The sequence below is a fragment of the Bos indicus genome, chromosome X (genome assembly GCF_029378745.1).
Source record: "Bos indicus isolate NIAB-ARS_2022 breed Sahiwal x Tharparkar chromosome X, NIAB-ARS_B.indTharparkar_mat_pri_1.0, whole genome shotgun sequence".
Taxonomy (NCBI): Eukaryota; Metazoa; Chordata; class Mammalia; order Artiodactyla; family Bovidae; genus Bos; species Bos indicus.
The window spans coordinates 62657686-62682185 of record NC_091789.1 but is presented as its reverse complement, the minus strand read 5'-3'; the positions used below and the strand labels follow the sequence as shown (position 1 = coordinate 62682185).

General features: G+C 38.9%; 1 protein-coding gene across 19 annotated transcripts in view; it reads right to left on the bottom strand.

The window, feature by feature from the left end:
• Positions 1-24500, bottom strand: part of TMEM164 (transmembrane protein 164) — a 194699-nt gene that overhangs the window by 100645 nt on the left and 69554 nt on the right. For 14 of the 19 annotated variants that reach the window (XM_070783933.1, XM_070783936.1, XM_070783921.1 and 11 more), the window contains one exon: positions 22257-22306. The exons of 1 other annotated variant lie outside the window; for it this stretch is intronic. In XM_070783933.1, coding sequence (XP_070640034.1) covers positions 22257-22306 — 50 coding nt within the window. Of the gene's footprint in view, positions 1-14624; positions 14797-19297; positions 19328-22256; positions 22307-24500 lie in introns of those variants that run through there. 4 more of the 19 variants (XM_070783928.1, XM_070783925.1, XM_070783934.1 and 1 more) reach the window with 2 other exon arrangements.

Sequence of the window (24500 nt, the reverse complement as noted above, 5' to 3'; positions counted from 1 at the left end):
TGTCCTCATCATGAAAGGTTGATTCAGTATCTGAAATTCAGTTAATGAATTTCACCAAATTAACAGTATAAAGAATAAAAAGTGTATGATCATAAAACACCTATTTATGATTTAAAAAAACCAATAAACTAGCAATTGGAGGGAACTTCCTCAATCTGATGGCTTCCTGGGTGGCTCAATGGTAAAAGAATCTGCCTGCCCATGCAGGAGATCAAGGACATCTCCCTACCCAGGAGATTCAACTCCTGGGTAAGGAAGATGCCCTGGAGTAGGAAAGGGCAACCCACTCCACTGTTCTTGCCTGGGAAATCCCATGGACAGAGGAGCCTGGTGGGCTACAGTCCATGGGGTCACAAAAAGTTGGACGTGACTGAGCACACATGCACTCCTCAACCTGATAAAGGACATCTAAAAAATGTTATGCCCCAAATCATACTAAATGATGAAAGACTGAATGCTCCCCCCATTAACATCAGGATCAAGACAAGGATGCCCATTTGCAGCACTCCAATTCAACATCATGCCAGTAGTCTTACCCAGTACAGTAAAACAACAAAAATAATAGAGATTGGAAAGGAAGAAATAATACTGTCCCTGTTTTCAAAGAATTATTATATGTGCAGAAAATCCCAAGGAATCAACAAAAAAGTTCCTAAAACTAATATATGATTAGCAAGGTTGGTTGCTAAAACTAATACATAATTAGCTAAGTTTAAGGATTGCAAGGTCAACACAAACATTTCTGCATAATAGCAGGGTTAAACTGGAAATCAAATTTTTTAAAATATATACTATTTACATTATCTCTTCCAAAACTGAAATACTTGGGTATAAATCTAAATAATATATGTACAAAATCTATATGCTGAGAACTACAAAAGGCTGATTAAAGAAATTAGAGATCTAAATATATAAAGACATACTGTATTCAAGGATTGAAAGGCTCAACATAGAAAAGATATCAATTCTCATCAAAATTATCAATAGATTCAATGCAATTCTAATTAAAACCATAGAAGGATATTTTGTAGACAACAGTGAACTGACTCTAAAATGTATATGAAAGGGCAAAGAAAGAAAAGCTAGAATAAATTTGAAAAAGCAGAAGATGAAAGAATCACACTACCTTATTTTAAGGCTTACTATATAAAATTATAGACTTCCCTGTAGCTCAAATGGTAAAGAATCTGCCTGCGATGCAGGAGACCAGGGTTCGATCCCTAGGTTGCGAAGTTCCTCTGGAAAAGGGAATGGCAATCCACTCCAGTATTGCTGCCTGGAGAATTCCATGGACAGAGAAGCCTGGCAGGCTGCAGTCTGTGGGGTCGCAAAGAGTCAGACACGACTGAGTGACTAACACACACATACACACGTATAAAATTATAGTAATCAAAACAATGCAGTACTGGCCAAGAAAAGCCATATCAGTCAACAAAACAGAACAGTCCAGAAATAGACCCACACTGATATTGTAATTTGATTTTTCATCAGAAGCTTTGCAGGCCAGAAAGCATGGGCTGATACATATTCAAAGTGCTAAATAGGAAAAAAAAAAAACACCTGTCAACCATGAATCCAACAATGTCATCCTTCAAAATAGGGAAATTAAGATATTTCCAGAAAAGCAAACACTGAGAGAGTTTGTTATGACTTGACCTACCCTGCAAGAAATGCTAAAGGGAGTCCTGCAGACTGAAATGAAAGAACATATCAGACAGTAAATCAAAGCTGTATGAAGAAATAAATATCTTCATAAAGGAAAAGACATGGGCAATTATAAAAACTAGTATTAGTGTAACAACAGTTTGAAAGAATAATTTTATCTACATGATTTAAGAGAGTAATACATTTCTATAAAACACATTAGTCTAAAAGCTAGTGTTACTATTACTTTGGTTTATAATTCTACATTTTGCTTTCTATATAATTTAAGAGACTAATGCATGTAAAATGATTAAGTTTGGGGGCATATTTGTATAGAGATATAATTTTGTGACATCTCTAACTAAAAGGGGTGGTGATGAAACTGTAAAGGAGCAGAGTTTTTGGTTATTATTGAAATTAAGCTAATACAAATTCAGTGTAATAATTTACAAATTCAGTAATAAATTTAGGATGTTATATGTAATCTTCATAATAACTGCAAAGAAAATATTGGGTTCCCAAAAAAACTTATTCAGGTTTTTCTATAACAGCTTATGGAAAAACCCAAATAAACTTTTTGGCCAACCCAACAGTTGCAGAATACATGTAAAAGGAAACAAGTATTAAATTGTTATACTACCAAAAGAATCAGCTCAACACAAAAGAGGACAGTAACAGAAGAAATGCGTGACAAAAGTTTATAAAGTATATAGAAAACAAATAGCAAAGTGACAGAACTCCCTGCTTATCAATATTAACTTTAAATGTAAATGGATTAAACTCTCTCTTGAAAGACAGAGATTGGTGGAATGGATAAAAAAAAATATTATCTAACTATATGCTGTATACAAGAGATGTACTTTAAATCCAGAGACAGAAATAGGTTGAAAGTAAAAAGATGGAAAAAGATACTCCATGCAAATGGTAATGAGAGCAGAGGTGGCTATAATAAAATCAGACAAAAAAAGCTATAAATCAAGAGTTTACAAGAGATGAAGAAGAATATTATTTACTAGTAAAAGTTTCAATACAGCAAGAAGACATGACAATTACAAACATTTATGTACCTGATAATAGGCTATCAAAATATATGAAGCAAAAACTGACCAAACTGACAGGAGGAATAGACAGTTCTACAAAAGAAGTTGTAGACTTCAATGCTCCACTCTCAACAGTCAGACAGAAGAAAAGCAAGAAACTCGAGGACTTGAACAACACAATACACCAACTAGATCTAACGAACATATACTTTATAACAAACACTTTGTTTTATAAAATGTTTTATAACAAAACACTTGTTTTCATAACAAACACTTTATTTTACCTGACAACAAAATTTCTATTCTTCTCAAGTGCATGTGGGTCATTTTCCAGGAGAGACCATAGATTAGGTGGCAAACTATTTCAAAAAATGTTAAAAGATAGATATTATACAAAATATCTTCCCTAACCATAACAGGATGAAGTTAGAAATCATGAACCCTTGAACAATGAGGTGTGGGGTTAGGAGCACAATACCCCATGCGATGGAAATCTGTATATAACTCTATAGTTGGCCCTCTGTATCCAAAGTTCCATATCCACGGACCTAACCAACTGCAAACTGTGTAGTATTATAGTATTTATTGAAAAAATCCGTGTGTAAGTGGACCCGTGCAGTACAAATCCATGTTATTGAAGAGTCAACTGTAAAATGGGAAAATTTACAAATTTGTAAAAATTAAAGACACTCTTAAAAAGCAACAGATCAAAGAAGAAATCAAAAGGGAAAGTAGAAAATGAAATGCAGATCAAAATCATAGTAAGATACTATCTTACACCATTAGAATGGCTACTATTAAAAACAGAAAATAACAAATGTTGGCAAAGATATGGACAAATGGGAACTCTTACACGCTATTGGTGGGACTGTAAAATGGTATAGCTGCTGTGGAAAAGAGTATGGCAGCCCTTCCAAAAATTAAAAATAGAAATATTACATGATCCATCAATTTAAATTCTGGGCATATACCCAAAAGAATCGAACGCGGGGGTTCTGTGGGATATTTGTATTCCCATGTTCATTGCAGCATCATTTACAATAGCTAAAACATGGAAGCAACCTAAGAAGTGTCCATCAACAAGTGAATGGATAAACAAAATGTGGTATATACATACAAAGAAAGACCATTTTGTCTTAAAAATTCTGATACATGCTACAACATGGATGAACCTTGAGGACATTATGCTAAGTGAAACACGCTGGTCACAAAAGAACAAATTCTGTATGCTTTCACTTACATGAGGTATCTACCTAGAGTAGTTAAAATCGTAAAGACAGAAATGCTGGTTGGCAGGGCCTGGGGATAGGAGGTATTGGGAATCATTGCTTAACAGGTACAGAGTCTCAGTTTTTGCCAAATGAAAGCGTTCTGGAGATGGACAGTGGTGCTGTTCGCACAACAACATGAATGTACTTAGTGCCACTGAACTACACAGTTAAAAATGGCTAAGATGTTACATAAGTTAAACTACATTTTATCATAATAAAAAAGTGAAAAAAGATCTCACAGAACTGTACACCAAAAAGCCAACCCTACTGTGGCATAATTAAATAAAATTCAAAAATATTTAAGAAGCAAAACACTGAACTCTCCCAGCCTCAGCTTTTAAAACCACAAAGTGATTCAAGATTCTAAGCCTTTTAAACAATGCTTTTTCACTCTAGTTTTAACACTAAAATCTTCCAAAGGTATAAAATATAGGTATAAATATAACAAAGACCTCTATGTCCAGCATCTCATTTTAACAAATTTGAACATTACTGGTTTGGTTGAAGTCTCATGTAACCTTCCTGAATACCATCTCTTCCATTCCTTAACCAGATGGAGCCTTTATTCTGAAGGTGTTGGGAGTCATTCCGATGTTTTATACATTATGAAACTTGTACATATCCACAAGCGACACATGTTATTATTTTATGTTTAGTCATTAAATAAATGATAAATGATATACTCTGTGTGTCTATGTATCCCCTTCTGCAAATTACATTTCATTCAACAGGGCTTCTTCTAATTATCTGTGCTGACACATGTAGTCTGTTTTCCACTGCTGTAAATTATTCAATTATATGACTATATTAGAAGGAAGTTATACACTGTCATGTTGATGGAAGTCTGGATCTACTTTTTTCCCTTCAGCCAGGAACTATGTTGAGATTTTCTTTCTGTAATTTGTATTATAAAAACAATAGATATATTTCCATCACCCCAGAGCCTAGGGTCGTTACAGTCTGACCTTCTGTTTCCATAAGCCCTTGGTTTGACAGTGCATACATTTTGCCCACTGTGTGAGGCCCCACAGCACAAGCCTGTCACACAGCAGGGAATGCAGTTAGGATCTTACATCTTTTAACGTGCTTATCAGAAAGCATGACAAAATCACTGAATCTAGGCGGAGGTCACACCCATCTTTGGCATACTGTTCACCATCCAAAATGTTTGAAAATTTTCAGAATAAAAGTTTGAAAATAAAAAACAAGTAAAGGAAAACAAACAAGTACAACAGGAAGGCTTAGCTGGCTTGGCCTGTGGGCACAAAGATAACTTCCTGGTTGCAACTGGTGGTTTCCCACTTCCTTGCTCTGAACCAAATAGAGTCACACAACTGCAGAGGCTCCAAAACCTTTCTTCCTGTTAATTTCAAGCAGTTGGCCAAAGGCTCCATCTGTAAGGCACCTAATAGAAGGCGTTACTTATCTGAAGGCAGCTTTCATTCTGAAATTCTACTTATCTGTGTAAGTGCAATTTTCCTTCCCTGGATCCTAAGTCTAACAGTGAAGTAAGTACACATATGGTAAAGCATCAGGACAAGGATAATTCTGTTATTATTAACACCTATTGACTTCTTAGTCTATGTGAGGTTTCATGCTAAGAGATTAACATGGATCATCGCTCATCTAATTGTCACCACCAAAGAAGTAGTTACTATTCATGGCCTTCTTTGACAAAGGAGGAAATAGATGCTAAGACCTTAAGCCTTGCTTAGCAGATTTAAGAAGTAGCAGAACCACATCTATAACATAAGCCATCTACTTCCATTGCTCTCTTCAAGATTTCATCAAATCATATCTATCCAAGAAACCAAATGTCAAATAAAAGAGCACGGTTTAAATACATATTATGTCCATTCAAATGATGAAATACTATGCAGTCATTAGAAATCATGTTTAGAAGAATATTTAATAACATGGGAAAATAATCATGGCACATTAGCTTTTAATACATTGCAAAGTAGCGTGTATAGAATAATCTCAATTTTTTCAAAAAAGGCATATATACATAGAAGACTGGGAGGAAACTACACCAACACATTAATGGGGGAATTTCAGTTATTCTTATTTTCTGTAACATTTGATGTTTTCCTTCTAGTGAGCATGGATTACTTTTATAATGAGAATGAAAACATGTCTTCTTCATGTCTACTTACTTTTCTTTCATTTGTGTTTTTTTTTTTTTTTTTTTTTTTTTTTTGCTGCACTACGTAGCATGCAGGATCTTAGTTCCCAGACCAGGGACTGAACCCTTGCACCCTCAGTGGAAGCATGGAATCCTAACTACTGGACCATCAGGGAAGTCCCCCTACTTTTTCATTACCCACTGCACAGCCCCTACATAGCTTACCTAAACCTTATTTATTATGTTGTATGATTTTTCCCTCCTATAATTACTTTGTCCAGTAATTAGCAGAGTAGATTCTGAATTTGGCTTCCAAAAGGACTAGGTGAGCTAACAAAGTACAGAGAGGCCCCAAAATGATCAGTCCCCATTCCTCTGCTGAGAACTCTTTTCCATGCTTCCCCAGATGGGAAAAGTCATCTGTATCCCCAGTCTTGCTTTTACCAGGAAATAGTATACACCCAAACACATGTTGAAAGCATAACAGCCCAAGGAGGAAGAAAAAACAAAAAAACAAAAGCAGTCCCTGCTCCAAAAACCTTCAGAGAGACTTTCAGAAGAGAATCTGGGGAAATGAAAATGCTGAATCAGAAATTATGGACCAAGACTGTAGAAGTCAAAGTCCCCAGGAGAGAACAAAACTGAGTATGTACACATGGAGAGAAAGGCTGCTTCTGCTGTGCACTGAAGGGAAAGAGAGCTGTGAATAATCTGAAAGCACCTTCTCTCTTCTGAGCATCTAGAGTATTAAGGAAGAATATGTAGAGTCACAAGGCAGCAACCTGGCAGTGGCTCCCAGGACAGAAGACACCAGAGAAGCTTCTGCATCAGAAAGGAAATTGGGCTCCTTGAATTGCTGTTTATTTACTATGAATTTTCTAGGTTCCTGATCTCTTTCCTTCTGACATCAGCAGCATTCATATGTAGGGTTTCCTCTCCCTTGCCCAGAACATAGTCTTAAGAGAGCTGCTCAGGTCAGAGGCAGTTTCCCAAACACCCTTTTCAGAAATAAGTTCAAAGCTAGACCAGGTGAAGATGCCAAAAGGCTGTTCCTTTGGGGGTTCTGAAGCAGCTGGTCTGTTGCACACTGGGAAAGAGGGTGCTGAGATAGATGGTGAAACCAGTCAGTTACAACAGGTACAGCCTGAGCCAAGCTCATGAACCCAGGACAGTCCTAGAGATAGGAGTCTCTCTGGGGAGAATACTGCTGCTTAGAAATTGGAATGGGATCTAGAAAAACATGGTCACGAGGCTACTGAACTCTCATAATATCGTGTGCCACAAGGCCAACAGGGCGTCAATCTTGCAATGCCAAGATCACATGTCAGGTTGTCCTAATTGCCCTTATGCACCCCCATGCTTCCCTCACCCATCTTGGCTCATACCCGGCCTACAGTCCTCTCTCCACGCAGCAATGCACCCCCCTGCTGTCTGTGGCACAGATGAAATTTCATCTCATCTCCTTTAAAAGCCTCTCCAGACTGAGTCAGCAGACACTCATGACCAATAATTCTTCTTGCATCAAAGATCCACTACCCCCATGTGTACATGAAAATGAACAGATTGAAGGGGTTCAGTATTGGGGGTGGGGGTCCCCATAACCTACACTTTCTGAGGCACACATGTAGGCCAGCTCTGGGCTATGCAATTTTCTCACCTGGGGTGGGGCAGGGGAAGAGCTTTCTCCCATTCCAAGTGCACAAATCAGTGACTCCTTCCACAAGTACTCCTACCCTCACGAGTGCACAAACAAAAAACCAGGCACCTTAAGCAGTGGGTGTTTGCAAGGCAGCTAAGCTACCTGATAACAACCCAAAGCCAGTTAAGTTTCCTTTTCCTTTGTCTATTCCTTCAAAACACCCCAGCTGAGAGAGAGGAGCATCCCAAAAGGCTGCTTTCTCTAAGTAGAGCACTGTGTGTGCATGTGTGCCTGCTCAGTCGTGTCCAACTCTGCAACCCCATGGACTGCAGCCCGCCAGGCTCCTATGTCCATGGGATGCTCCAGGCAAGAATACTGGAAGGGGTTGCCATGCCCTCCTCCAGGGGATCTTCGTGACCTGGGGATCAAACCTGCATCACCTGCATTGCAGGTGGATTCTTTACCATGGAGCCAGCGGGCTCCTAGCCCCTTGTGAAACCAAGAATTGCATCCTTTTCTAAAAACAGCAGCCTGGACACCAAAGAGCAAACTGAAAACTAAGAGGCTGCCAGCACTCAAGCCCTCTATGGTGGTGGGATCCATGGAGACTGGGCAGGGGGAGGGAGCGCTTGACACCCAGTGATGATGACACCTTCCTTCAGCCTGGAGAACAGATTCCAACAGAGACCAGGAAGCTCTCAAACCACCCAGCACTGCCCAAGGCTGCTCCTGGCCACACCTGCAGGTCCTGTGACTGGTGGCCCTATGGAACCAGCCTTACCACTCAGCTGCCATGGAGACCTCTTAGATTTTCTCCAGTGTCACCTTCAGATGGGGTAGTTAGTGTTAGTCACTCAGTCATGTCTGACTCTTTGTGATCCCATGGACAGTAGCCTGCCAGGCTCTCTGTCCATGGGATGCTCCAGGCAAGATACTTGAGTGGGTAGCAATTTCCTTCTCCAGGGGATCTTCCTAAGCCAGGAATCGAACCTGGGTCTCCTGCGTTGCAGGCAGATTCTTCACCGTCTAAGCCACAAAGGAAGCTCTTTAGATAGGGAAGATCGTGTAAATGGATGTGGGTATGCTAACTCTGCTCCAAGGACAGCATTAGATGCACCTGCTTCCCCTGTGGAGATGGGAGGCCATGCATGGCTAGACTTTAGGCTCTTTCTTTCCAGGTCTGGGAAAAGCTGAGGGCTGCCAGGGTGAGAGCTGGGGAGGAGGAGACTGTCCACACCACCGAAGGAAATATGGTCTGGGGTCCCGAGGGCAGCACTGTTTCCAGAGGCCAAGGGCCCTGGTCTCCAGATGACGAGTAAATCCCAGTGGCAGATCCTGGTAAAGAGGCACCGTAGCAGCTGATTCAGACTAGTGGCTGCTCCTCTTTATCCAATGAGCCTGTTGTGGTTAATAACGGAAAACCCAGGATCTTCCAGCCTTGGGAAGAGAGCAGGTCATCTACAGGAAGCATGACCAGTCACAAAGAACAAAGGCCAGGCTGGCTTTTCAGTTGCATCTGATGTGAACCCTTGTGACAGCTGCAGAGGTTCCCCAAGCCTCGCAAGGACAAAAAATCCCTGCTCTGATCCTTATGCCGAAGTGTGACTGTCAGTTCTATGAATCTCTATTCCTAAACAGCATGGGATGCTATTACGAGGATGAACTGTGAAGTCCCCGAACTCCACCCCCCTCTAACTATGATATGCCTTTTAACTGCCACTCCAGAAATCTGTCTCACTGCCTTGAAGCTTCGAGCAAAGTCCCCCTCTTACTGTAGGCATGGAATTTCCTCTTTCTTCCCTCTTTCTGTGTGCTAATTTTTAAAATTTATTTATTTTTGGCTGTGCTGGGTCTTTGTTGCTGCGTGGGGTTTTCTCTAGTTGTAGCAAGCAGGGGCTACTCATCATTGCATTGCACAGCCTTCTCATTGCAGGGGCTTCTTTTGTTGCAGAGCACAGGCTCAAGGGCACCAAGCTTCAGTAGTTGTGGCACTTGGGGTCAATAGTTGCTTTTCCCGGGCTCTAGAGCACAGGCTCAATAATTGTGATCAATGGGCTGAGTTGCTCCACAGCATGTGGGATCTTTCTAGATCAGGGATCAGACTCAAGTCTCCTGCATTGGTGGGTGGATTCTTTACCCCTGAGCCACCAGGGAAGCCCCTATCTTAACCATTTTTAAGTATATAGTTCAGAGGTATTAAGTACCTTCACAGTGTTGTACAACCATCACCGTCACCCATCTCAAAACTTTTTCAGCTGGTCCTCCTGTTTTTGAAAAGTTTGATTAGAACACTGCCAAACTCATTTGTATACATACAGTACTGGTCTATGCTACTTCCAAGCTCCAGCAATACTTATGGAGTTAAAAAAAAATCAGATCAGATTACCTACAACATCCAAAACACTTACTATCTGGCCCTTTACGGGAAAAGGTTGCTGATCTCTGCTCTAAACCAAAACATAAGGAATTCCCTGGTGGTCCAGTGGTTAGGACTCCATGTTTTCACTGCCAAGGGCATGGGTTCAATCCCTGGACAGGGAACTAAGATCCCACAAGCTAGACAGCATGGCCAAAATTAAAAAAAAAAAAAAAGTATCTACACACACACACACATTGGATTTATAGTTTAAAATAGTATTTGCTTAACTACCACTAACACAGCTTCTCCTAGCTCCCTACTAAAATACCTATCAAGATACAGAGAATGATAAAACTCCCCCAAATTACTTAAAACTTAGACTGATGGGCATCCTACTATGATTATCTGGGAGAAATCTCCATTAATATTAAAACTAATGCTGAAATGAGGAAAAAACAATCTGGGGCCAAGTCTTGCAGCAGAAATCTGAAACAAGACAGTAAAACACTGAGTGGTTATACCACAGTCAGCCTCACAGCTTAGCAATGGAGAGTTCATCTCATAACTGGCAAAACCAGCCATGCCTCCACTCCAGGGCTACCGTTTGCAAGGGAAATCAACAACTCCCCAAGACAGTCTAAATCCATTTGGAGACTCCTCCCATAAACCAAAAGGGCTGAAGTGATCGCTTTGGTGCCTTCACATTACATTCTGGGAATGGGAAACTTCACAAGTAAAACTCGGGTACCAATGCATATGGGAGGCTGCAGTTCTTCATTCAGTTTATATGTTCAGAGTGTCAGGGAATCTAGTAAGTAGGAATAAGCGATTCCATATGGGTCCAGCAAAACCCAGCAGACACTGGGAAACAGGCTGGAAGATCGGTGCATCAACCTGGCCACCGGGAGTCGGGCTGAGAAGGGGTCCTGCTGCTGCTGCTGCTGCTCCTAAATCTCTTCAGTCGTGTCTGACTCTGTGCGACCCCACAGACGGCAGCCCATGAGGCTCCCTGGGATTCTCCAGTCAAGAACACTGGAGTGGGTTGCCATTTCCTTCTCCAATGCATGAAAGTGAAAAGTGAAAGTGAAGTCGCTCAGTCGTGCCCGACTCTTCGCGACCCCATGGATTGCAGCCTACCAGGCTTCTCTGTCCACGGGATTTTCCAGGCAAGAGTACTGGAGTGGGGTGCCATTCCCTTCTCCGGAGAAGGGGTTCTAGCCAATACCAAAGAGAATATAAGGAGAGTCAAATGAAATCTACATACACTATGTCTTTAACAAAGCCTAAATCAATCTTCCTTCAAATATGCATCAACATACACCACAGACTGCATGCTTCCTATGAAAACCTCTAGCAGCAGAAGGGAAATGTATAGCATTCTGAGGAGTTGGAGGAAGCACAAAAGCCTTCATTTAGTGTCGGAACCAGAAGAAATATTTTAGAAAATTGCATCCTCAAGAGAATACAAGAGAACATGAACTCTATGAAATAGGTATAGAAAGCCACTGAAATAAAACATATCAAGAAAGAAAGATAACAAAACTGGACTGAAAAGAGAGTTTAGCAAACCAAGGAAGAATTATAAAAAATATTGTAGCAGCAGAATTAAACTTCACATTGGAGATGGCAAAGTGCAAAATCTATCAATTCATAGTATGGAGGCCAAATCTGAACCTCTCCCAAGTACACAGAGGAAATGGAAAGCTGACCATATAAATGTGACAAAGGTTGTTATTAGAAAATCTATTAATGTAACAGATGAAATGGGGAGATCAAAGGAGAAAACTCAAACGAACCTCTCAATAGATTCTCAAAAACCATTAGCTAAATTCAACAACTATTCCTGATTTTAAAGTAGGGGGGGGTGATGGTGATTTAAAAATAAGATAATTCTTTAACATACAAAGGATGTTTAATTTTAACCAATAACCAACATCAGAATTAAAAGTGAAAACAATAGGAACGTTTCCCTTAAAATCAGAAACAAGGCAAGAATTCCTGCCAATACTACTATCATTTAACACTGTCCAGGAAGTTCTAACTAAAACAATCAGGCTTGAAAAAAGTTTTGCTCTTTAAAAGAAGACCAAGTTATCAGAGTTGATACTCTTAATTTCCAAAATAATCAAAGTGAAGTAATTGAAAAACTACTAGAAGAGTTAAGCATGGTGGTCAAATATAAAATAAATATATAAAATCAAAATCTTTCCTATGTACCAGTAATGATCAGTTTGAACATAGAATAAATCATATCACAAACTATAAACTCTCCAGAAATGACATTAATAAGAAATCTGTGAGATATACAACCTGCACACACTTCTAAAGAACATAGAAGAAAACTTGAATAAATTAAGAAATCTACCTTGTCTTTTCTTAGATAGATTCACTATGGTAAGGACATTAATGAAATTTTAGATTTAAAGTAATTCCAATCAAAACAACAGGATTTGGGGGAAGAGTCTGACAAAAACTTTTTAAGTTCATTTGGAAGGGGAAAAAATGGTTCAGATGAGCTATGAAAAAAGTGTGAGTAAAGTAACAGTCTGGGAAGAATGGTGAAGAGAAATCTGGCCTGCTAGCTGTTGCAAATACAAGAGTCTGAAATTGGTGGCGAACCCAACAGAGACACTGACAAAATAGTATAAAAAGCCATCCAAATAAACCTCAGTGTCAGGGAGGAAGAAATTTTCCTCTGCCCTTCTGGGTTCTTCTGGCTAGTCTAAGAATTCAATTGACGTGAGACCAATTAAGAGGAGAAAATCATAAAAAAGTTTAATGACATGTATACAAGAGAGAGACCCAGGAGAACTGAGTAACTTGCCAAAATAGCTGAAACCCTCAGCGTAAATACCATCTTAGAGAACAGATATGTGAACACAGCAAGGGAAGGAGAGGGTGGGAATGAACTGAGAGAGTAGCATTAACATATACACACTACCATGTATAAAACAGATAGCTAGTGCTGTGAAACACAAGAAGATCAGCTTGGTGCTCTGTGATGACCTGGAGGAGTGAGATGGGGAGCAGGGTAGAAGGCTCAAGAGGGAGGAGATATATGTATATTTACAGGTGATTCACTTCATGGCACAGCAGAAGCACAACTTTGTAAAACAATTATCCTCCAATTTAAAAAATATCCTATGATAAACCATAATGGAAAAGAATATTTAAAAAGAATGTGTGTGTGTGTATACATATATATATATAAAACCAAATCACTTTGCTGTACAATAGGAATTAACATTTTAAGTCAACTGTATTTCAATAAAAATAAATAAATAAAGACAAAACAGGATGATAGAGGTAGGGGTTTGGGACTTAAAAGGGGAGAAAGGCAAGTCAAATGGAGATGGGCAAACAAATTTTGCTGGGCCATGAAGAGAATGAGAACAGAAAACTCAGAGTTTCCCCCACCATGCCTAGCTGATACTCTGTAGATTATCTCTGATGAGAGCACTATGTCAAAAATAAGCCCTTTATTATACTTTAGGCAGCTAAGAAGGAGGTAAAAAGAAAGACTTTCTGAGTCTTCTGTCAATCTTAAAACTAAGAACATACGTAAATTAATCCTCACGCCAAAGTGACGGGGTGGCAAATTTTGCTCCCCTATGCTAGCATATATAAGAATTTATGTATGATAAAAATGTAACAGCAGTAACCATAGGGAAATAGTTAATCAACAAACAGTGCTCAAATAAATGACAATTTGGGCAAAAATATTCTACATCTCTACCTCATACTACACACAAAATGAATTTTAGATGAACTGACAGCTAAAATATTTGAAAACAGATTAAAAAGCTAGATTGTCTACCTGATCTCGGAATGATAAATCTCTTCAAGCATAAAAGCACTGGAAGAAATAACCACTTTTATTGAAGGTGGTGCAGAAACCAATCAATGTGACCAATAAAAATGTAGAATATACATCAAAAGGATTGTCAACAAGTTAGAAGGCAGTCTGGGAAAAACATTTACTGCAAAGGTGATAAAAGGTTAATACTCTTTATATATGGACAACTCATTCAGATCCACAAGAGGAGAAATAATTTTATATTAAAAAAAAACAAAAAAGTGACATTTCACAAATTAAAATATGTAATGGGTTCAAATTGGAAAAGGAGTACGTCAAAGCTGTATATTGTCACCCTGCTTATTTAACTTATATGCAGAGTACATCACGAGAAACGCTGGGCTGGAAGAAGCACAAGCTGGAATCAAGATTGCTGGGAGAAATATCAATAACCTCAGATATGCAGATGACACCACCCTTATGGCAGAAGTGAAGAGGAACTCAAAAGCCTCTTGATGAAAGTGAAAGAGGAGAGTGAAAAAGTTGGCTTAAAGCTCAACATTCAGAAAACTAAGATCATGGCATCTGGTCCCATCACTTCATGGGGAATATATGGGGAAACCGTAGAAGTTCTTTGGGCTCCAGAATCACTGCAGATGGTAACTGCAGCCATAAAATTAAAAGACGCTTACTCCTTGGAAGAAAAGTTATGACCAACCTAGATAGCATATTGAAAAGCAGAGACATTACTTTGCCAACAAAGGTCCATCTAGTCAAGGCTATGGTTTTTCCAGTGGTCATGTATGGATGCGAGAGTTGGACTCTGAAGAAAGCTGAGCGCTGAAGAATTGATGCTTTTGAACTGTGGTGTTAGAGAAGACTCTTAGTCCCTTGGACTGCAAGGAGATCCAACCAGTCCATTCTAAAGGAGATCAAAAAAAAAAAAAAAAAAGAGATCAGTCCTGGGTGTTCTTTGGAAGGAATGATGCTGAAGCTGAAACTCCAATACTTTGGCCACCTCATGGGAAGAGTTGACTCATTGGAAAAAGACTCTGATGATGGGAGGTGTTGGGGGCAGGAGGAAAACCGGACAACAGAGGATGAGATGGCTGGATGGCATCACTGACTCGATGGACGTGAGTTTGAGTGAACTCTGGGAGATGGTGACGGACAGGGAGGCCTGGCGTGCTGCAATTCATGGGGTCGCAAAGAGTCGGACATGACTGAGCGACTGAACTGAACTGAACTGAATGTGTAATAAGCATAGTATGTACCTGTTTGGAATTTTCTATAATGAAATTTGAAGCAGAAAAAAAATGAGGAAAGGGGCAAAAATAAAGAAAAAGAAAAGCTACCAGAGGAGCTGGGGAGTACCTGCTCTCTTTCCTTTTTTTGGGTGGCAAAAGAGAATCGTATTTATTAAGAACCTAAAAGGCAGGCTGATTCATATTATGCAACAGGGTATTTTCCCTAAAGGTAACTGCAAAAGGTACCTTTTTTGACGTCAGTAGCAGGAGAGAAAGCACAGAATGGCCTCTACGGATATAATACTCAAACTTGAGTGGGAGAAAGAATTCTGTGGCTTGGATGTTGAAGATGGTAGATAGCTCTTTAGATGAGAATCACTCAAAACAGCCAAATGAATAAAAAGAAAATGGCTCAGACTCAGAGACACAGACCAACACTGCCTGTACAGACTCGATACAACATGCGTCCACAGCATGGAAGAGCTGGGAACGGGATGGGGGATAAGGGGCCAAATGCTGCCAGGCTGGCATTCTAGGACATGGAAGTCAACCATGCCCAAGGTTGCTACAGTGGAGGCTCCACGTTCGAGGCACATGTTTTTCCCTTGGGCAGCCAGTTACAGCAGCTGACTAAGCAGGTCACATGTCAACTGTGAGGCACATAAAGGGAGCACTCTGGGACCCAGCCAGAACACTGGGGAACCATCATTCCCTCTTGTCAAGTGCAGCGTGGGAACCCTGTGGAGAGTTCCGCCCCTTCCCCACCCTAAAGAGAATTGCCAGCCCCTGCGCAGCGTGGTGCTTGCAGCCTGCTGGGCACACCATACCCCTTTCCTGCAGTGACTGGGCATGCCTCCATGAAGAGCATGCCAGCCCCTGCTTCGCTGGGAAGCAAACAAATTCATGTGTGGCTGCCACAGCAAAGGGCCGCTAGAAAAAATAATAGTTGGGTAGGTAGCACTAGTCAATGCACCCACAGCAGGGCCTATCTGTGTACACTGAAATTTATGAAATTTTAAATCAGATGTTATCATGGTTGTTAACCCTTTCTTTCAATAGTACCAGAAGAACAGAAAATACTCCCTTAAGCAACATAAGGCAGTGTTTAGGAGCACTGGTTCTGCAGTCAGAGAGATACTGGATCGAATCCCACCTACACCACTTATAAGCCACTTAAATCACATAAACTTTCAGAGCCTGTTGTCTTGATCTAACTGAGAGTACTGTTTGTACCTCCCACATAGGCATGCTGGGAGGACTAAATGAGATATCCATGTTAAATACTCCCCACCTTGACTACACACAATAAACCCGATTAAAAGCATTAGCAGGAAGAGGAAGAAAGGGAATCCTGACTCTGCCACTAAGTAATCTTCAGTTCAGTCGCTCAGTTGTGTCCTACTCTTTGTGACCCCATGAACCGCAGCATGCCAGGCTTCCCTGTCCATCACCAACTCCCAGAGCTTACTCAAACTCATATGTCCATTGAGTTGGTGATGCCATCCAACTGTCTCATCCTCTGTTGTCCCCTTCTCTTCCTGCATTCAATCTTTCCCAACATCAGGGTCTTTTCAAATGAGTCAGTTCTTCGCATCAGGTTGCCAAATTATTGGAGTTTCAGCTTCACCATCATCAGTCCTTACAATGAATATTCAGGACTGGTTTCCTTTAGGATGGATTAGTTGGATCTCCTTGCAGTCCAAGGGACTCTCCAACACCACAGTTTAAAAGCATGTAATCTTAGCCAAGTTATTTAAAATCTCTTGGCCCCAACTGCTTTATTTGCCATGTGTATAAAATGTACTCCCTATCTCATGACATTAGTTGGAGGATTAGATAAGATCCTTTAAGACAAAGTCCTTTAAGAACAGTAAACAGAGCTGTACTATTAGAGCTATCTACTTTCTAAAACAATGATTTTCAACTTCACACTGCACACAGTATTTTCACAGTAGAATAATAAGTACCCATGAAAAATTAAGTGTATGGTTAAAAACTTGGATGAATCTCCAAGGAATTATGCTAAATTAAAAAAAAAAGCTAGTCACCTTTGGGATTTATATTGATTGCATTTATGCAACAATGTGATTGCATTTGTTGGAGAAGGAAATGGCAACCCACTCCAGTGTTCTTGCCTGGGGAATCCCAGGGATGAGGGAGCCTGGTGGGCTGCCATCTCAGGGGTCGCACAGAGTCAGACACGACTGAAGCGACTTAGCAGCAGCAGCAGCATGATTGCATTTATATCAACATTTTTGAAATGACAAATTTAAAGACATGGAGAACAGATGAGTTGCCAGGGGTCAGGGAAAACATGCAAGTGGGAGGGAACGAATTTGGCTTTAAAAGGACAACAGGAGGGATCCTCATGGTGATGAAACTATTCTTTGTATTGACTGTATGTTTGTGATATCATAGCACAGTTTTGCAATAAGTTACAACTGGAGGAAACTAATTAAAGGGTATATGGGATCTCTCTGTATTTTCCTTATAACTTCTACATCATAATGATATTTGTTATATTTTATTTTACATAGTTTCTCAAAATATAAAATTTAATTTAAAAATGATGTGAGCAATGTGAGTACATGATAAAATAGGGGAAAACCTGTGATATCATCAAGTGAAAAAAAGCAGAATAAAAAACTACAATTAAAGAAGACAAAAAGTAAAGAAATAAGCATAAATCTTGAGAAAGGAGGCAAAAACAGGAAAAGGAAATAAATATAAAATGTTGAAAATTAAGTAAATACATATATGAAAAGTGAAAGTGAAAGTCACTCACTCGTGTCCAACTCTTTGTGACCCCATAGACTAGACAGTCCATGGAATTCTCCAGGCCAGAATACTGGAGTGGGTAGCCTTTCCCTTCTCCAGGCATCTTCCCAACCCAGGAATCATACCCAGGTCTCCCGCATTGCAGGCAGATTCTTTACCACCTGAGCCACAAGGGAAGCCCCCGCTCCCAAAAATATATATATATATAAAATCAAAATAAGGTAAAAGGGATAAATATATCCAAAACCAGGTTCTATAAAGCCACCAAAAATAGATAAAAGTGCTTACTAAACTGACTAATATATAAAATATGAGACAGAACACAAAGTCAGACAAGACTAAGCCCAAGAAAGAAAAATATGACTACAATGAGAAAGGCTTATTATAAAACTATATGCTCAACTAAATTCATGGCAATATTTTTGAAAACTTAGAATAAATAACTCCTAGAAAAATACAAATGATCAACATTTACCCACAATGATTTGAATATATGATTTACCATATAAAACACTGGAAAGGTGATTAAGGGTCTACCAATTGAAAAAGGCACTGAGACTTCATATTTGGGCTTTACAGTTGAATTTTATCTGATCTCAAAAAACAAACAAACAAAAAAACCCACATAATTTCTAAAGGTAGTTAAAGTATGCCAGGCCAGAGAAAAGAAGGAAAATTCTGCAGTTCATTTTATGTAACCTACATAATTTTAATCCTTAAACTTGAAGAATCCAATAAAAAAATGACTCCAATTTCACTTATGAATACTGAGGCCAGGCTCTAAATAAAAGATTGACAAGTAGTATCCAGCAATGTATCAAAACAGTAATATAATATATTATTTTAGTAATGTAAGAGTTGTTCAAAACCAGATATCTAATGACATAATTCCCTATATCAAAAACTTAAAAAAAAAAAGATCAGAAATCATTGAAAAAGCATTTGATAAAATACAAAAACATTCCCTTTTAAAATATCACTAAGTAAATGTGGAAACTATTTAAAAATACCAACAGCAAATATGGAAAAACACAGAAAACATTTCTATTTAAAACTGGTTATAGACAAAGTGGCCCACCAGCATTGTTTTTATTTAATGCTGTCTTTGAGTTTCTAGCAAAAAATAGAAGAAAATCAAATAATTAGAATAACCATTGGAAAGAAAAGATAAACTACCCATTCCAGTATTCTTGCCTGTAAAATTCTATGGACAGAGGAGCCTGGTGGGCTACAGTCCATGGAGTCATGGAGTCAGACATGACTGAGCACAAACAAACATACAAGGGCCCACCCTAAATCCAGGGTGATCTCATCTCAAAATCCGCAATTACATGTGCAAAGATAGTTCTTCCAAATAAGGTTACCTTTGCAGGTTCTGGGATTACAACTTGGGCATACCTTTGGGGCCACTATTAAATCTGCTGCAATCTGATAAGAAAAAAAAGATAAAACTAAAATAAAAGTTACTGGAGCTAACAAGACAATTTGGTAAAATAGCTAGATATGAAAAGTATTTTTTAAATTAATAAACTTTTTCTATTTTAGCAAGAGGCATTTAGGAACGGAAAGGAGAACAATATTGCACTCCTAATGAACAAAAAAGCTCTTTTTTTTTTTTTTTAACAAAAAAGCTCTTAATTCTTTAGAATAAATGTATCAAGAATGGTATAAAATAAGATCTGAACAGGAGGAAAGAAATAACCATTTCTTAGACAAAAACAGCTATGTATTTAAAAAATGATTCTTACAAAATTGAAATATAAATTTAATGCCGTTCTAATTAAAATCACAATAGGATGGGGTTGGGGGACTGATTAAATGATATTAAAATGTGTATAAAGAAAAAATGCCAATGAATAGCCAAGATAAATATTTTTAAGCTAATTTAATCTAATCAACATGACTAAGGTAAATAAGACACACAGATAAAACAAGAGAATTCATAAATGGATCCTTGGATATAAAAGGTTTAATGACAAAGATAGTAGTTCAATTTACAAGGGAAAGTAGGAATTACTTAACATATTCTGCTACTACCACTGGTTATCCATCTTTGAGAAAACAGTCTCAACAAAGACTGGGAACCCAGAAGCTATAAAAAACATTATCATATTTGGATATGAAAAAAGGGATGTAGAAAAAATTATGTGGCAAAATATACCATCAGTAAAATCAACATATACAGATTTGGGAAATATGTCTATAATAAAGATGGTAGCCTGAGGGCCAATATCCAAAATATACAAAGAGGCCTTACAAGTTAAGAAAAATATAAACAACCCCTAGGAAATGGGTAGGTAATATGAGCACACAATTCAAAGAGCAAATCCAACTGGACAAAAAATGAGAGAATACTGAAATGCATTATTAGCCAAGCAAATACATTCATTAAGTTGTCAAGATTATAAAAGAATCATAAAACCTTATGCTGATAGGGATGTGAAAAAAAGAATAATCTCATACATTACATACAAAGAGAAAAAGTGAATTATAACAGCCTGTTTTTATAAACTGATATGGTAACAAATATTTATTTACAAATAAACATTTGTGTGTGTGTATACATGTGTTATAAATTGAAAGCACTAGTATGTAAGGGCACAAGCACAATGATGTTTCAATTCAGCATGGACTGTAGTGGCCAAAATCTGGAAAGAATGTATATGTTCATCAATAGGGAAATGGCTAAATAAATTGTGCATCCACCAAATATTTTCTAGCCTTTTAAAAGACAAAGAGCTATACCAAGAGGCTTTGATAGATTTTCATGGGATATTGTTGAGTGAAAATAAGTAGGATGTATATATAGGATTCTATTTTTGTAAAACAATGAACAAAAACAACAAAACATTCCAAAACCCATTTGTGTGTGTGTGTGTGTGTGTGTGTGTGTGTGTGTATACCTACAAGCATGAAGAAAAATATAGAAGGATACATACTGGTTTGGTAATATACAGGGACAATGTGGAAAGACAGGGCAAAGGCCAAACCAAACAAGGAAAATGAGGGGCAGGGGAGGACTACTAAAACAAACAAATCCAGCAATCATATTTATGTATTTTATATGTACAAACACATATAAATTGAATTAAGTTTAGAAGGATACAGTAAAAAAGAAAACAAAACAAAAGCAAAATATGGTCTCTGCTTGTTTAAAAAAAAAAAAAGGAGGGCAGTAACCAAAATAATTTCTTGGTAGGATTAGTGATGGTGCTTATTTTCTTTTTGTGTGTGTTTTTGCATTTTCTGTAATGAGAATTACAACTCCCATAATAATGAAATAAAAACCAATAAATGTTAGTTTTAAAACATTGCACTGAAAGACTGACCCCATTTTGGGAAATCAAGGGAAGGAAACAGGGTTAAATACCCCTTTTTCCTTAGGAGCTGTCCAAGTAAGAGACTTATGAAATCGGGACATATTACCCCTCATCCAGCAGAAAGTTATTCACCTAAGGCAAGAGACTAAGTGGCTATTCCAAGGAGCTATTTGAAGCAACAAATGGGGTATATTTTCCCCTACCTCACACTTTAATGACTTAGTAAATCAGAAAGTCATTTATGCCACTCTCAATTATCCAAGGATCTGCTGGGCTCTCTACTTTTTGCCCCCTCCCTCTGGTTTGGGGCCATTTCCCTGCTCAGAAACAGCTCCAAAATGGGGGCTGGGGAAGGGGGAAAGAGATGAAATTAACTGGATCGATTTAGCTTCTCATTAGCAACTCTAATAAAAGGTTTGATAAGCAAAATGGTCACAACTCCTGGTTCACATGAGGCTTCCAGGACTCTTGAGAATTTCATTTAAGTAAACTTGCCTTCAGACAAACATGATTTGCCTGCAATACACTTTAATAGATTTGGATGCTTGTTATTTTAAAGAAAGTCAGGACTTGTAATAAGGTGATATTTTTCTCTCCTCACTTTAATTTGCACTTTAACAACAACAAGAGCAATAAAAGATAAAAACACAAGAACACAGGCCTTTAAAGTATCCTCAGTGGAACAAGAGAACCACAGTACAAAGCTCTGTGAGTAGGGGAGGGCTGTCTGGCCCCAGCAGGCTCTCAAGAGAAACTTTAGGAGGGTGGCAACCTTCCAAGGGAGCACGTCTTGGCCATAAACCATCACCACAAGGAATCGGTAGAAGGGATCTGCCAGAGCTTACCAAAAGCACAAAGGCTAAGTCTCCACATATAACATCTCCCTGTTTCATTGGGCCCTTGAAGACATTTGTCTCTTGGGAAGCCCAGACACATAGCATTGCAAGTTCAATGTGCTCACAATGTGTTCACCATCCTTTTTTACCAAGCAGACAAAGCAATTCAGCAACAGCAACAGAAAAACAATTTGCCCTTACTTGAAGATGACAATGGCTCCTGGACATGGAGGGCAGGCCAGGAGAAAGATCTGCAATGGAAAAAAAATTGTTTGGTTATCATGAGAAATGCTGGACACAGTGAGGCAGTGTTACTTTAATAATGCTAATTCTAATGCTACTAACAATAAAATAACCAAACTCTTACAGGGAAAAATATATATATATAATATAAAAAACTTTAAAAGACAAGCAAGTGGTTTTCTAAACATGTTTGTGTTTGTACATGCATCTACGTGTGCCTGTACTGGCTGTGTGTGTGATGGGGAAGGTGGGGGAAAGAGGAAACAGACGGATGGACAGTGGAAGAAGTAACTGCTTGGAGCACAGGAGATGGGGAAAGCTTTTCCTTAAGCCATTTCAGCCTCACTTCCTTTTACCCTCTAGAACACTCAATTTTTCAATACTTCAGCTTTGGTATGATATGATACAAGTAGCCAGGATAAGAAGTTTTTAACCCAGGACAAGTAAAAATGGATTCTGAGCATAGGATAAGCACACAAATACCCTCTGATTTGCCTCCCATGGGGGAAGGTGGGTTAATCAATAACTAACTTTGCCAGATTTAGCAAACAAAAACACAGGATGCCAAGTTAAATTTGAATTTCAGATAAACAATGAACAATGTTTTAGTATCGGTATATCCTGGGTATTCCATGGAACATACATGTGCTAAAACATTATTATCAAAATTCAAGGTTAACTGGACAGCTTGTGTTTTTTATCTGGCAATCCTATTGATTTTGCCACTCCCAGGCTCTTAATTTCCCTTTGATTTTGAAGGGGAGCCGAATTTGCTACCCCAAAGTTTGTTTGTTTGGCACAAGGATTATTTTAGGCTGACTGATTTTAAGAAACAACAGACATAGGAAAAGCTCTGAAAACTGTAGAAGTTACCTTTCTGTACAATATATTTACATTTATATGGAAAATCTCCATTTGTTCAGCTGTCTCCCTCTAGGAAAAGGAGAACTCTAAATCTTTATACTCTCTCAATAAGGGGGAAGGCAAGGACTTAAATCTGCGTAACAACCTTACCCTTGTTTACTGCACTCTTCCTGGTCACCTCCAGGAACTGGCCTCCTCCACCCCTACCTCTCAACCAATACCAAGCATGTTTATCTTTAGCTAAAGATGGTATTTAAGGTGGTAGCTTGGGCCATTTCAGGGAGTTCATTTTCCTGGGTATCCCCCATGTATACAGGAGGTATACATATTATTAAACTTCCGTTGTTTTTCTCCTGTTAATCTTACTGTGGAGGAGGGGGTGTGTGTCTCAGCCAGGAACCTATAAGAGTAGAGGGAAAATTATTTTTCTTCCCCCACATTTGATTGGTTTGTTTCAAAGCCTGACTAGTTGGTTCTTCTTCTATTCTCCCTGCTCAAACCAAACAAAAAGAACCTGATCCTTCTAAGAGACTATCAGTTCCATGCTCCTTGGTTTGAACTAGGCTTAGGTTATTACAGCCTTCAGAAACCCACAGCAGTGGCAGTTTGACTGCACCAAAGTCAAACCTTGTTTGACTTCGCTCAAGGGGGACAAAGAAAGCCCTGCAGAGTTGTACAAAGTGCAAATTCCTGGGCTCCCCCCATGAGGAATGCTGATTCCATAAGTCAGGGGTTCCAGCAATCTGTGCATTTTAACAAAAGCCCTAGGAGATTCAACTATTCTAAGCAGCCAGGTGTACTCAAGGTTTGATCAAAGACATTCAGCAGGACAAAAGACTGACCAAAGAATGAAACTCATGTTTATGGAGTTACTTCACCTATGGTGACTTAATGTTGCAGATTTACAAAATCATTGCTATGTGTTCCTCTCTTGTGGTAAGCATTTATGAATAGACATTATTGGCATTATGGGCCGGTTTGGCTTTGTCCCGGGTATCTTCTTTATATTCTGTTCATCAGTTCTCTCAGAATCTACATTTAAAAGGAAAGGGTACTCTAAGGAAAATCACTCTAAGTAGAGATACCTGAATCCCTGCAGCGACTAAGAGAAAGAATGGGGAAGAAAGGATCCTGAAAGGAACACAGCCGGGAGTCCATCACTCACACAATACCTCATCAAGAACCCACCAAGAAAAAATCCATTGAGAATGTTACTTTCCCCTGTAGATCAATTTGATTAAAAGTGCAAACCCAGTGACAATTACAGGTCCACAATCCTTTATCTGCAATCGCCAAATCCAAAAAGGTCTAAGAAACAGAATGTGGGGTTTGGTTTTT